This window comes from Phodopus roborovskii, unplaced genomic scaffold (genome assembly GCF_943737965.1).
Source record: "Phodopus roborovskii unplaced genomic scaffold, PHOROB, whole genome shotgun sequence".
Classification (NCBI taxonomy): Eukaryota; Metazoa; Chordata; class Mammalia; order Rodentia; family Cricetidae; genus Phodopus; species Phodopus roborovskii.
Window position 1 is genome coordinate 1,228,263 of NW_026125264.1, and position 14,936 is coordinate 1,243,198.

Sequence of the window (14,936 nt, forward strand, 5' to 3'; positions counted from 1 at the left end):
AAACAGGTAAAAGCCATGAGTTATGTAGATGAATAGAAATGGGTTACTTTAAGTTATAAGAGCTACTGAGACAAGCCTACACTACAGGCCAAGCTTTTATAATTAATAACTAATGGTCCTGACAAAAAGTCTGACTATATGTGTATGGATTTGAGTCTGTATAAGTGCCTTGCTTAGGTAGGTCACATTCCCTAAAGCTGAAGTTAAAAGTGGTTGTGAGCCACCTAAAGTCCTGCCCCCTGGAAGAGCATTTAGTGTTTTTAACTGCTGAGCCACCCCCTCTAGCTCATACCCTACCATTCCCCCGACCCCCCTTCTCTTCCTCCCCTTCCTTAAAGGCAGGGTTTCATGAAATTCAGACTAACAATTAATTTTCGAAACTCTTGTCTTTACTTACCAAATGTTGTAAGCACAAGTGTGCACTAAGACCACACCCAGTTTTTGTGATGCTAGGGACTAACCCAAGGCTTAATGCATGTTAAGTAAACACAACATCAACTAAGCTATATCTCAGAAAAATGATGCAACAGAAATCAGACATGCTGGCAATGTTCTCAGACTCTTAATAGGAGACCCTGGATCTGTGAAACACTAAATCTAGAGCAACTAGAATTTATCAAATTGTCTTCATTTTGAAAGGGAGGTGCTAGTAATGACTTGGACAGATCATAAAAATAATAATCACTGTCGTAGACACATTAGACAATATGGTCATCCCAGCTAGACCCTCAAGTTAGGGTGGTTTGTACTAAGCACAGCAGTGTTTTGCTGAGTGCTTTTAGCCTGTACTCTGCCATCCCAGCTGCACACATGCATACTCATGGAAGTAATGCACGTGACTGTTGATGTCGGTATTCTGTCAAACATCTCTAAGTGGCTTCAGGGAATATTTGTTAAGGGCTCACATTTGTTAGAGTGACCCGAAAAGTAGCCTCACTTGTTTTTTTAAGTTTTAAATCAAAGGTGTGCTCGAATGTAAATTGTTTCTTGATATACCAGCTATCCCATATAAAATGGTGACAAGTAATGACTGGCTCAAGAGCCACGCCTGTCAATTAAAAGAGAAAGTGGCAGCCCTTAGCTATTTAGGATAAGACACACATTATTAATGCTGGCATTTCCTCAAAAATTTCTCCCAGTTCTTCTGAGACCAACAGCTGTCTTCTATGAAAAATGCTAGCACTGTCATAAGAAGAAATTCATTCTCTCTGATGAACATTTGGGAACTTTAAGTGGGTGGGTGGAGAAAGAGTGTGATCACAGATGGCCTGTCATTCAGCTGTGCCTTTGGATAGGGCACCTTTTTAGCTTCTAGGGGAAAGTGATGAACATTCTGGGGGATAACTCAAGCTTCCTGGATATATCCTAGGGATAAGAGCTACTCATCTCTGCTGCATCAAGATGTACAACCCAGTTCTGCCTAAGCTCATCTTTTGAAGGCAGCTATCAGGAAATGGAGAGTAACTGAGGAAAGAAAGCAAAGTGGGTGAATACCACCAAGAAGGAATATGGTGAATGCAGCCATCGGAGTACCTAGTTATGATGTGATATACATAACTGGTGCCCTTTTCTTTCTCCCTTACTGATTTCTGTTATGCTGTGCTGAACTCAGATGAAGCTGGGCAAGTAGTCATCATTAAGCTATACCCCAGTCACCAAAGTTTAGATGTCATCATTGTTTCTGGCTAATAACTCCTCCATTGGAGGCCATAGAAGCCCGAATTTCTCCTCCTCTTGCTCTTGCCTTCACCTGCTACCAAACCTCTCTACTTTGGGACTGGCCACAACAAAGCCATAGGATTTGCTGATTGTTCATGCTGTAATCTCAGCAAAGGCAGGGCTGAAGCAAGCCTGAGGTCAGCCTAGACTGCAAAGTGAGAACCCATCTCAAAAATAAACAATAAAACCAAACCCAAAAGTAACAAAATTGTTTGAATGTGCCCTTGTCTGATAATATATTATACTGATGGGTCCTGCCCCTTCACCTAGACAAGGAATTCTACAGAATAGCAAAAAGCACTGATGCACACATGCCTTCCTTGATTTCCTCATCCAGTCTATTGTAATTCAACTGCAATGATATAGCCATAAGACACAGGATTCATAAAGCTGGTTAGCTGAAATGTGCAGTTTCTGAGTGTGACAGGTCCAGAGAAGCCCTGTATTCCTTCCCCTAGACCTTGTATCTCTTCATGTGTGTCTTTTGTAAACAGATAAGCTTGCTTCCCTGAGCCTGTGAGCAGCTAGAGCAAATCAATCAAACCTAAGGAGATAATTGTGGGAAGCATAGTTGATAGTCAGCAGATCAGAACATGAACAGAAGAACCTGGGGCTTGCAAACTTGATGTAATGTGACAGGGAGGCGTCAGGCTCAATAGATAACCATCTTTGTAGCAGAGGCCAATGACCAGAGTTCAATCCCTGGAAACCACATGGTGTATAACAAATATTGAATATTGTAAGTTGTCCTCTGACACCCCCTCAACACACCAATTAAAAAAAAATTAGTAGTAATGAAGGGGATAGCAAGATAGCTCAATAGGTTAAAAGTGCTTGCTACCAAGCCTGGAGAACTAAGTGTAATCCCTAGAGCCAATATGATGGGCTGAAATAACCAACAACCTCCACAAACATGGCACACAAACACATACACAACTAAATAAATGTAGTTAGGCATGGTGATGCACACCTTTAATCCCAGTACTTGAGAAATTGAGGCCAGTCTAAGCTACATAGTAAGAGTCTCAATAAACAAACCAAATGAGTGCTACAGAATAGCTGTAGAATAACTAGGAACTCAGATCTATCTGATATTTAAGTGGAGTGAAAGCTGCTGCTCCTTCTAGGCTACCCCTTACTATCCTTACCGTTGCTGAGAGAATCTGTACTCCCAGGGCTGTGCTGTCTGGAGACTAGCTCAGTCCCAGATTTCCTCATCTCTGTGTTTTCATTAAATCGCCTTTTCCAATAGTTGAGTTCTTCACGATCAGATTCCTGACAGCGCCTCAGAACTGCCATGGACCGTCTCGTTTTCTCTACCATTTCCATAATGCAATTCAGGGCCTGAGCCAGAGAGAAAGTGAGGTAGAGATGAGAAACTTAAACAAGAACAGTGAAATTCAAGGATGGACAAACCACAGGGGGATGGGGAGAAGGACTCACAGATTTTATAACCTTAGGAATAAAGGTTACATTTGAAAGTCATTCTTATACCTTGACTTTTAAAATTAATTTATGTGTGAGTATTTAGTCTGCACAAAAGTCTGTGCCTATGTATTGCCCTCAGAGATGAGAAGAGGGGAAGAGAGTCCCCTGGAACTAAGTTACTGATGGTTGTGAGCTGCCATGTAGATGCTGGGAAGCAGACCTGGGTCTTCTGCAAGAACAGAAAGTGCTCTTAGCCACTGAGTCATCGCTATAGTCCCTGTTATACCTTTTATTTTATATATACAACTATCTTTTCCTATCCATGGAGGTATTGGTTCTAGAATCCTCTAAGTACACTAAAAGTCACAAGTGCTCCAATTCCCTTATATAAAATGTGTGGCATTTGCATATATCCTGTGCACATCTACCCACATATCTATGTCACTTAAAAAAGTCTTTACACAGGCCAGCATGGCTCAAGAGGTAAGGAGTACTTGCTGCCCTCAGGAAATTACATGGTGGAGGTAGTCCTCTGACTGTCACATACAGTGGCACAACACAACACCACACCTACATACACAAAATAAGTATTGCTTTTCATGAAAGAAAAACTGCTGTCAATAAGCTACCAGATCAGTGAGTAGAAGAACTTTTCTCCAGGCTTGAATCCCTGGAATCATTAGGTAAAGCTAGATGCTTTTGTAACAATGCAATCTGGGGCTGTTTCTGTAACAGACACATGCATGCATACACACATACACAATGTACTACCCTCTAGGTAAGGACCAGGGTCAAATGATGATGATGATGATAGTAACAGTAATAATATCTGAGTTAAACCACAATATGCAGTTTTCAAGTAGGCACTGCCTATTTTCAGGGAGAAGAGATGCTCTCCTCTGATGGGAAAGAGAACATGAGCCTGTATCGGTATACTAATTCTAACTTGGATTTGTTTAACTTTCCATGTGCCACACGCTATAAAAACACTTTATGTATTATTACAAATAATGTCAATCTTTTTTTTAAAAGGAAAAAGATTACATAATTTAGTGGTGAATGTGTTTGTGTATCTTCATGTGTATATTCCATGGCCCATGAACGAAGTCAGAGGACAACTTATGAAGAGTTGGTTCTCCCCCACCTACCCTGTGGGTCTTGGGAATCAAACTTAGGCTCTCAAGCTTAGCTGTGTCTTTGCTCACAGAGATATCTCACTGAACCTTATTTTTAAAGGAAAGAATAATGACGGCTAAAAGAGGTAGAGTAACTTATTGAGATCACAAAGACATAAATAGCAAGGCTGGAACCTCTGCTTTAACCATCTATTTATTACATGACTACCTGGTTTAGGAACTGGAGAGACCAGCCTACCATCAAGATCTGGGAGTAACTCAGCAGCTCTTCATCTGAGCAAGTGGTGAAAATAAATCAACTTCTGTTCAAAAGTCTTGTTCACTTCAAGCACACATGAACTTACTGGCAGCATTAAGAATTAAAAGAGCTAGATGTCATAGTACATGTCTAAGTAGGAAAGTAAAAAAGCAAAAGTGAGTGGGCAAAATGGTTAAGAATGTAAAGGGAGCTTGCTGCTAAGGTAGAAGACCAAATAGTTGTCCTCTGAATCTCCACATTCAAGTCATGGCATGTACACAAATGTGTACACAAATACACACCAACCCCCCCCAAATAAATAAACTATAAAGATTTAAAAGTAATAAGGACTTAGGGAAATTAAACATATTGAGATTCTTACATGGTCAAGATGTTTCCATTCATCAGCCCATTCCCTTTCTGTCAAACGGTGGTCTACCAACTCATCTTGATAGCCTCCATTCAGATCTATTAGAAACAAGAGATTATATTTAAAGAATACAGAGCAACTGAATTCTATCAAGGACCTGGGTTCCATTCCTAGCACTTTTGGGGCATGACTCCCAAACTCTTACCAATTCACTTGTAAAGACAAATCACAAAATAAAAACAAACACAACAGATTATATCAGAAAAGGAAGTACAGATATATCATAAACATCTTCTAAGGATAGCAAACCTTCCATGTTATCAGGGGTTATGCCCCTTTCCTTTGTTCACATAAGCATTTCATATCCAACATTCTGGAAAATAAAATATCAGAAGTACTCTGTTGAGTTGGGTGTCTATGGTGGCTTGAATAATGGGCCCCAAAAGGTCACATATCTGAATGCTTAGTCACCAGAGAGTAGCACTACTTCAAAGGATTAGAGGGTGTGTCACTGGGAGTGGGCTTTGAGGTTAAAAAAGGCCAAGTCTGGCCCAGTGGCTCTCTTTTCCTTCCTGCTGCCTTTGGATCCAGACATAGGCCTCTCCAGTACCATGTTTGCCTGCATGCTCTGCTGATAATGGGACCAAACCTCTGAAACTGTAAACAAGTCCCAATTAAATGCTTTCTTTTATAAGACTGCTGTGGTTTGGGGGGGGGGGGAGCTGATGTGGTCATGGTCTTTTCACAGCAAGAGAGCACTAAGAAGTGCTGTACTACATACACATCTTTAACTCTATTACATGCAAAGTAGAGGCAAGAGAATTGCAGTTTGCTCTACCACCGAGCCACACCCTAAACACTGTATCATTCATTGCTATTTTCTAATGCCTAAGCACTAGTACATTTTATTCTAAATACTTTTTTATATTTTGGATAGACTATAGATCCTAAATTTAGAGATATAAGGCAAGCTATAGATTGTGTCCATACACTTCATTTTAGGGGAGTGTACGTACTGATTCAATTAGGGGGAGGAGCATATGATAGTTTGGTTAATGTGGACCAGTATAATAGGGCACACATTTCCTAATAGGTCTAAGGAAAACAAAGGGATTAATCATGGTAAGTAACCAACAGTTTCAAAGTACAATTCTAGATGTAGATACACATTTTTTAAAAAAACTGTTAGAAATACAAGTAAAATTTAACAAAATAGAGTTATATTGTCTAAGGGTTTTTAATGCTGTGCAGAGAGAGACATCATGACCATAATAGTTCTTATAAAGAAAGCATTTAACTGGGGTGAATCGCTCACAGTTTCAAAAGTTCAGTCCATATCATATCATGGAGAGCATGACTGCATGCAGGCAGATTGCATGCTGACTCCATCTTGACATACAGGCCACAGAAGTCAAATGACAGTCATATCGAGGGAATATTTGAGTAAAAGGGACCTCAATGCCCGCCCTCACAGTGACACACTTCCTCCAACAAGGCCACACTCCTAATAGTACCACTTCCTTTGGGGGACATTTCCTTTCAAACCACCACACCTAGCTTTCACCATTCTTCTTTCTCAAATGGGCAGGAGCTGTGTATGAAGAGGTTATTAAAAAAAAAAAAAAAAAAAAAAATCAATAGCCAAGTCTAGCTCTGAAAAAGAATTTAATGTTATTATTGTTTGTCTGATTGTATGATGATGTTGACTATGATGATACACAGATATGTAGAGATGTATTTGAGATTAATAGGCATTCTTCAAACCTTTCAAAGACCTACAGAATATGGCATTTAAAATGATTTACGATTTTTCTTGACAATGAGACATAAATGCTCCTGTCAGAAAGGAAAATAGACATTGAAGAAACATGTATTGAGTTTGCTTCCAGTATGGCAAGACTAGCCATCTGGACAAGATACTGCTCTTGTCTGGACTGTTTGACTTTGTGACGTATAAACTGGACATGCAGGACCCACAGAAAAGTGACTGCTGATTCAAGATGGACATTGCTACAGAGTTCTTGCTTCATGGAAGAGACCGCCAGACAGTCTACAGGACACAGAAAAAAGTGACTGACAAACTGCCAATACAAGAAGATAGTTTAAAGTTTCCTGCTTTGCTGAAGAGTCTGCCAGACACACTATGGCCTATGGGCTGAAGATGAAAGATTCCAAAAAAAACTTCAGGTGACTGACAAGGCAAGATGTCTCTGTCATTTCTAGAGTTTATATATATGTGGTCTTTGAAGACAGTTATGGTTATAGTTTTCCTTAGTTAAGCTTAAAGATAAGTTACATATAGGACTTTAGACTCATAAATATAGGATAGATGATAGAATAGTTTCTTTTAATCTTGCTAAATGTTAATGGACTAAATATTGTTAACTGTGATTCTTACCTGATAACTGTTGTGTTATGTATTTTGCTATGTTAAGGTTAAAACCCTTCTTTTCATTTAGACAGAAAACAGGAGATGATGGGAGATGTCATTCTGTATATATGTTTCTCATACTGGTTAATGAATCCAAGCACTGTTGGCCAATAGGAAAGCAAGAGAGGAGGGACTAGGAGACAAGGAGAGAGGAAGTGGGAAGGAGGAGTCAAGATGGAGAGACAGGGGAGACCAGATGCCTGCCTCACTCTCTCCGTTAAGACCACGCAGAGATTAATAGAAATGGGTTAATAATTAAGACAGAGCTAGCCGATAAGAAACTAGTATCTGGCCAACAGCATTATATCTGATACAGAGTCTTGTGTTAACTGGGGCTGGCGTGGTGGCGGGACAAGACCAGCGGTGGGAGGAAAAACCTACTCCTTACAATGGAGGTCAGAGAACAACTTTATGGAGTTAATTCTCTTCAGGAATCAAACTCAAGACCCAGGCTTACATGGCAAGTGCCTTTATTCACAAAGCCATCTTGATTTTAACTAAGCCTAGATTTAACAGCTAAACAAAAGGCATGAGAGAGTATGGAAGGACACTAAAGAAGGTATGTATCATCACCTGCTGACAATGTAGCCAATCTCAACATCAGGCAGCTTAGGAACTGAATATTGTCAAGGTCACTTACTAGCTATGTGACACTGGCCACAGTTACTTTGATCCTCTCTGTATGAAGAAATTACTGATTGTCTAGACCTTCCAAAAAGATTGAATAAAATAATTTGTGGTAGCTGAGACTCAGTAAGTGCATGGAGACAATACTCTCATGGCCTTCACCATTCAGTAAGAACTGCATGAAGCATGAGGCCTTAGTGAGGTTTGTGCCTTGGGAAGATGCTAGTCAGCCTAGGTCCAAGTGGGAAATAATCAATGTGTTCTCCACAAGGTACCCCTAACAAATGAAATGCAAGACAAACCAATCAAGATGGCAGGCCTATCCTCTCCCCCCATCTCCCGCCTGATTGATACTGAGGAGTTAAACTCTAAAGATTCATTTACAAAAGAGAATGTGACAAAAAAAGGTCTTTTCAAAACTGATCTCAAATTAGGACTGTGGGTTTTTTAAATGGTAGTGTTTATTCCTAAATGTAATAGTTACATAGGCCTATGCTTCAGGCATTTCAGGAAGTTATTACTCTCAAGACCTGTATGACAAGAACTTTAAGTCTCTGAAGAAAGAAATTGAAGAAGACACCAGAAAATGGAAAGATCTCCCATGCTCATGGATAGGTAGGATTAACATAGTAAAAATGGCAACCTTACCAAAAGCAATCTATAGATTCAATGCAATCCCCATCAAAACCCCAGCACATTTTTTTCACAGGCCTAGAAAGGACAATACTCAACTTCATATAGAAAAACAAAAAACCCAAGATAGCCAGAACAATTATGTGCAATAAAGGAATTCTGCAGCACCATACCTGACTTCAAATTCTACTATATAGAGAGCTACAATAATGAAAACACTTGGTGTTAGCATGAAAACAGACAGGTAGGTACACCAATGAAATCAAGACCCTGATGTCAATCCACACACCTATGAATACCTTATTTTTTAACAAAGAAACTAAAATTATAAAATGGAAAAAAGAAAGCATTTTCAACAGATGGTGCTGGCATAACTGGATGTCAACATGAAGAAGAATGCAAATAGAAGTCCAAATGGATCAAACACCTCAACATAAAATCACACTGAACCTCATAGAAGAGAAAGTGGGAAGAAGCATTGAACACATTGGCACAGGAGACCACTTCCTAAACAGAACACCAGTAGCACAGACACTGAGAGCAGTGATTAATAAATGGGACCTCCTGAAACTGAGGCGCTTCTGTAAAGCAAAGAACACAGTCAACAAAACAGATGCCTACAGACTGGGAAAAGATCTTTACCCACTCCACATCTGACAGAGGACTGATTTTCAAAATATACAAAGAACTCAAGAAACTAGACATCAAAAGACCAAAAGTTCTCTAAAAAGAGAACTTTCTCAACATAAGAATGTCAAATGGCCGAAAGACACTCAGGAAATGCTCAACATCCTTAGACATCAGGGAAATGCAAATCAAAACAACTCTTGAGATACCATCTTACACCTGTCAGAATGGCCAAGATCAAAAACTTTGATGACAGCTTATGCTGGACAGTGTAGAGAAAGTGGAACACTCCTCCACTGCTGGTGGGAATGCAAACTTGTACAGTCACTTTGGAAATCAGTATGGTGGTTTCTTAGAAAATTAGGAATGAACCGACCTCAAGACCCAGCAATACCATTTTTGGGCATATACCCAAAGGAGGCATATTCACACAAGGACATTTGCTCAACTATGTTCACAGCACATTACTCATAACAGCCAGAACCTAGAATCAACCTAGCGCTCATCAAGCAAAGAATAGATAAGGAAAATGTGGTACATTTACACAATGAAATACTACTCAGTGGTAAAAAACGAGGTCTTGAAATCTGCAGGCAAATGGACAGAACTAGAAAGAGCCATCCTAAGTGAGGTAACCCAGTTCCAGAAAGATAAATATAATATGTACTCACTCATAAGTGAATGTTAGACATAAAGCAAAAGACAACCAGCCTGCAGGCCATAACCCCAGAGAGCACAGAGGACCCTAAAAGAGACATACATGGATCCACTTAGGAAGGGGAGAGGAGAGGAGTAAAGGGGAGTGAGGGAAAGTATAGCTCAGTAAAGAAAAATGGCACACACACAAAAAAGTTATCACTCTCAGACTTGAGGCTAAGCAACTTTCATCAGATTACACATGTAGAGTCAGAGCAACTCTTGCTGGCTTGGGACTCATGTAAACCACGCTAGCTTCAAACTTGGAGTTATTCTCCTGACTGCTAAGATATATGCCACCATGCCCAGCCCCCATTCTTTGTTTGTTTGTTTGCTTTTGTTTTTTGTCTATAGCACAGGCTAGCCTCAAACTCCTTATGTAGATGAGGATGACCCTGAGCTAATCATCCTACTTCAGCCTCTATAGTATTGGAAGTGCAGGCATGTGGAATTATGTCCAACTGCATAACATCATCTTATCAACAGAAAAAAGGCAATGATGATATTATTTGGCTTTATTGTTGACTAGGAAAGCAACCCATGGATTTCCTCCAGATTAAAGCATTGTCATACTGCTGAGAGCACTTACTAAGATTGTGGTGCCTCTCACGAACTTCTCGGTGTTCTAGCATCTTGTTGGGCTCCCGATACAGGTGAGAAGTTGCAATGTCTTCTAAAGTATAGTGCTGAAGAGGTGGTGGGGTAGGGTGGAACTGGCCCCCAGGATTCATGAGGGGCACAGTGAGGGCAGGACTGTGCCGGGGAGCAGGGCTGATAGTACACACTCTCTTGGCAGGTGGTTCAGAAGGAATTGTATCTCTTTCAAAACTATTATCTTCCCTCCTGCAGAAGAAGCAAAGTGCTTATAGGAGCCTGTCAAGAAGAGCTCAGGTTAACATCCCTACCAAGTCTCAGGATAGCAGTTTCTTCCCAGCAACTCACCTCCTATGAAACCCAACCTTCAGATACTGTGCACTTTCCAAAGCAGGAAGACTTCAAAGAATTTATTTTTGGTGCTGCAGCCTACATGCTAAGCACATGCTTCATACTGGTATACTCCCAGTCCATCAGCCCTTATCTGAGTAGGTTACCCAGGCTGGTCTTCAGCCAAACCCCAGAGATCTGACTTCAGCGCCTCTGCAGTAGCTGTGACTTCTGGTGTATGTTCCTGTACCCAGCTCAGGAATGGTTTAACAAGAGGCATGAACTGAATTGTCTTCTGGAGCAGAAACAATATGTAAATGTTTGTTTATTCCAGCATGGAGAGGTCCAGTAAGCAGAACCATCTCTAATCATGACACAGAACAAGAGAAACTGAATAGGACAAGGTTTAGGAATGCTGAAAGTCAGAACTGTCATTGTAGAGGTCAGTTGCTAGAAAGAAAACTGCCTCTGTAACTTGGTAGGGGTTTTAATGACTCAGCTTCAACTGTAGTTATCTTTCTATTGTTCATAATACTGCTTCCTCAACAACTTATGTATTATTGTGGCATTATTATTAGATTATTCAGAATCACACCCTGAGACTTGTCATCGGCTAAAGGGACTGGGCAATCCTGGGAGCTGAGTCTTCATGTCTAAACTCTAGGGCAGAGCTTCTTGATGGGAATATGCAGTCAGTTACTTGAAGAGTCACTGGGACAAAGGAAAACTAATCTTGGAAAGTCTAACACATTATATGTGTATAAACCACCAACAAAACCTTCTTTCTTTTAAAGCAAAGAGCAGCTCCAGAAAAATAGGACAGATCTCTTCTCTGCTCACCTTTCAGGACTGGGCCTCTTTCCATTTCCATGAACCTCCATAAGCAGTTCAGAAGAGTCAGCAGGAGATGCGATACTGGTGTTGAGCAGAAGGTGCTCGTGCTGAGCCAAGTACTGGGATGGGGTCTGCTTGGCAGCCCGGGCACAATGCAGGAGTTCTCGCTGCAGCAGGGGCAGGTTGGCCTTGAAAAGAAAAGGCAGTTTTCCCATCTGCTGAGCCCTACCTACAGAGATTAGCATCTCAACGAGCTCTTGCAGACAAACAGCCCTCTTTGCTTTCTCCCTCTAACACTCACTAGTAAAGTGGCATCAAAGTAGTAAAGGGGCATTTTTATATAAGATACTGGTTGGTCTGTTTCTACCCCCAAGAAGATGTCAGTCTTAAAGGGACTGTGTCTTAGTTACTTCCGTGCCCTGACACAGAGCACAATAAAGGTTTGTTGAACACAGAATTTTAAAACATACATTTTTCTTTTTTTCAAGATGTCTTTTATTTTTAATTGTGTGTTTGGGTATGTAAGTGCATATGTCCTGTAGCTGGAGTTACTAGGGGTCGTGAACCACAGTACTACTGGTACTGTACATCAAACTTAGGTTCTCTACAAAAGCAACAAGCGCTCTTAACCACTGGGTTGCCTCTCCAGCCCTAAAACATACATTTTCAGCAAGGATTTTTCAGTCTGGGAAATAGGACTAACGCCAAATGGAGACATGACAAACACTCTATTACTAAACTGCATCTCCAGCACCCAAAATACACATTTTCTTGAAGACTAGCCAGTTAAGAGAATTACTACTGCCTAAAAAGGAGAATTACAAGCTCTGGTTTCTCTCTTCTGAATCACAACTTCTCTGATGGTGGCACTCAGCCTTCTCTGAGGGCTCTCTGAAGAGATTTTGGAACCCTGGAAGCCAAGATTACTCTGGAAATGCAGTTTGGAAGAAGAGTGCTGGGAATAACATAATCTGGAAAAGGAAGCTTATGTTCTGTTGTTTTTTCCTTCTCATACTAAGAAAACTTTTGGTAGATAGAAAAAACAAAACAAAACAAAACAAAACAAAACAAAACAAACGGGCAAGAGGTGGCTCAGAGATTAAGAGCACTGACTGTTCTTCCAGGTTCAATCCCCAGCACCCACATAGCAGCTAATAACTGTATGCAACTCCAAGATACCATGCTTCCACATGGAAATACATGCAAACACCAATGCACATACAATAAAAATAAACAAACAAGCCCACAAAACTTCCCCATACTTTTAAACTTCAGAATTCTAATTCTTTTTGTATGTATCAAAAAATTGTATTTTTTTCCCTTAAACTTAAACATAACTCAGGGAGGCACCTATAATGAATGCCTTCACCTCAAGGGACAAATGAGTAAAAGAAAAGTTTTAATGCATGCAAGTAGTCACCCCCTCACTGAGGGTTAATTTAGCAGGCACCATAATTAGTAGCTGTTTTAAAGCAGAAATAAATTGACAAAACCTCAAATGCTAGCCAAAAAGCTGTTGTAACAACCTACCTCATGCTGTTTCCAAATAACACAGTTTAAGAATAGAGAATCTGACAATATGAAATACTTAAGTGTGGTCTAGATTCTAAATCTTACAGCTGCAAAAATTTAATCAAATCTTTATATTTGTGACATGTGTCCTTTGGTGGCATACAGGAAAAACATAGTTAATTATGTTCTGTTAACACAAACTTCATGAATTGTTTTTTAATTCTAGAGTCTCAGTGAACAGTTGTCTATAAATTCAGATATAAAGAAAAGATAAATGGGGTGGTGGTGGGGGGCACACCTTTAATCCCAACACTCAAGAGACAGAGGCAGGTGAATCTCTGAATTGAAGGCCTGCCTGGTCTACAAAGTGAGTTCTAGGACATTCAGGGCTACACAGAGAAACCCGTGTAATACAAACAAACAAACAAATACACACACACACACAAAAAGAAAAAAAAAAAAAAAAAAGGAAGGAAGGGAGGGAGGGAGGAAAGAAGGAAGGAAGGAAGAAAAAGAAGAGACAAGAAAGACAACCAGGGTCCAAGCAGCACAGCTGCTCCAGGGCTCACAAAGGTCATAGCATACTTTCAGCCACCAAGGTTTCCATGTTCTCAAGAGCAGAGTCTAGTATAGGCCTATACACCTCAGATCAGACCATCTTCTTGGCTGTCCTGTTATGCTACAGTCCAAAATTGTTCTAAGAACAGGAAAAATATACTACACCTCTAGTTCTAGCACTTGGGAGGCCAGCCAGGGCTAAATAATGAACAAAACCAAAATAAACTAACATCAGTATTTTGGAAAGGGATACATAGCTTTGATGATTTAACATTTTCTTGGGGCTGGATGGCTCAGTAGATAAAGGCACTTGCTGCCAAGCCTGATGATCTGAGTTTGATCCTAGGGATCCATATGGCAGAAGGTAAGAATCAATTCCTGCAAGTTATCCTCTGATCTCCATATATGTGCTATAATAGCCCCTCAAATCAAACCAAACTAAAACAGAACATTTTCTGAGAAAATGAAAGTTAAGTTTAAGGACAGCAAAAGGAGGCTTATTTGTTTGACCAAAATAATAATCAGAATTTGTTAGCTAAGAAACAGAATTAATTCTAAGGATTTTCCTTATAGGTAGAAAAATTAAAATCCAAAATATGTTAATTGAACATAGTATGGTTTTTTCCCCCCCTCAGGGAGAAGGGGGTAATATTTAGTTTAATTGAATTTCAAGTGGGTATCAATTGCAAATGTCTATCTGTATACAGCATTCTTAGTGTTACAAAACCACATGGTGTGCTAGATTTGTTCATACTAGTTGACAATAAAACTCTAATCTTTTATTTCTTTTGAACTATTCCTTGTGTAACTTAAAAATAGCTGATAGAAGTAAAACAACTTACATTTCACATGAATTGTTTCTGGAAAGCGCCACTTTAGAATGAGTCCTGTGTTTATACCATCACTGTCCATAACTATGATCTATGGAGCTAGAGAGATGGCTCCACAGCTAGAGGTATTCGCTGTTATTACAGAGGACTGGGGTCAGACTGTCAAAAATGCCTGAAATTCCAGCTCCACAACACATAACCCTGCTTCTGGTACATGGACAGTAGTGTACACTCCCTCCCCCACCCCCACCATTAAAAATATTTTTACAAGTACTAATTGTGACCTATGAATGTTATCTATTAGGCAATAATGACTGTAAGGTCTCTCAGATGCATTCATCAACTCAATAAAATAAAATATCTGATACATGTT

General features: G+C 40.0%; 1 protein-coding gene and 1 long non-coding RNA gene across 7 annotated transcripts in view; one reads left to right on the forward strand and one right to left on the reverse strand.

Moving 5' to 3' along the window:
* Cbfa2t2 (CBFA2/RUNX1 partner transcriptional co-repressor 2) overlaps nucleotides 1–14,936 on the reverse strand; it is a 95,040-nt gene that overhangs the window by 13,528 nt on the left and 66,576 nt on the right. For all 6 annotated transcript variants that reach the window (XM_051192788.1, XM_051192779.1, XM_051192761.1 and 3 more), the window contains 4 exons: nucleotides 11,670–11,851; nucleotides 10,495–10,748; nucleotides 4,904–4,989; nucleotides 2,868–3,063 (listed from right to left, as the gene is read on the reverse strand). In XM_051192788.1, coding sequence (XP_051048745.1) covers nucleotides 2,868–3,063; nucleotides 4,904–4,989; nucleotides 10,495–10,748; nucleotides 11,670–11,851 — 718 coding nt within the window. The remainder of the gene's footprint in view (nucleotides 1–2,867; nucleotides 3,064–4,903; nucleotides 4,990–10,494; nucleotides 10,749–11,669; nucleotides 11,852–14,936) is intronic.
* Nucleotides 1,457–12,006, forward strand: LOC127228279 (uncharacterized). The gene is made up of 3 exons (XR_007835020.1): nucleotides 1,457–1,511; nucleotides 10,435–10,558; nucleotides 11,677–12,006. It is a non-coding gene; the product is annotated as an uncharacterized LOC127228279 (long non-coding RNA).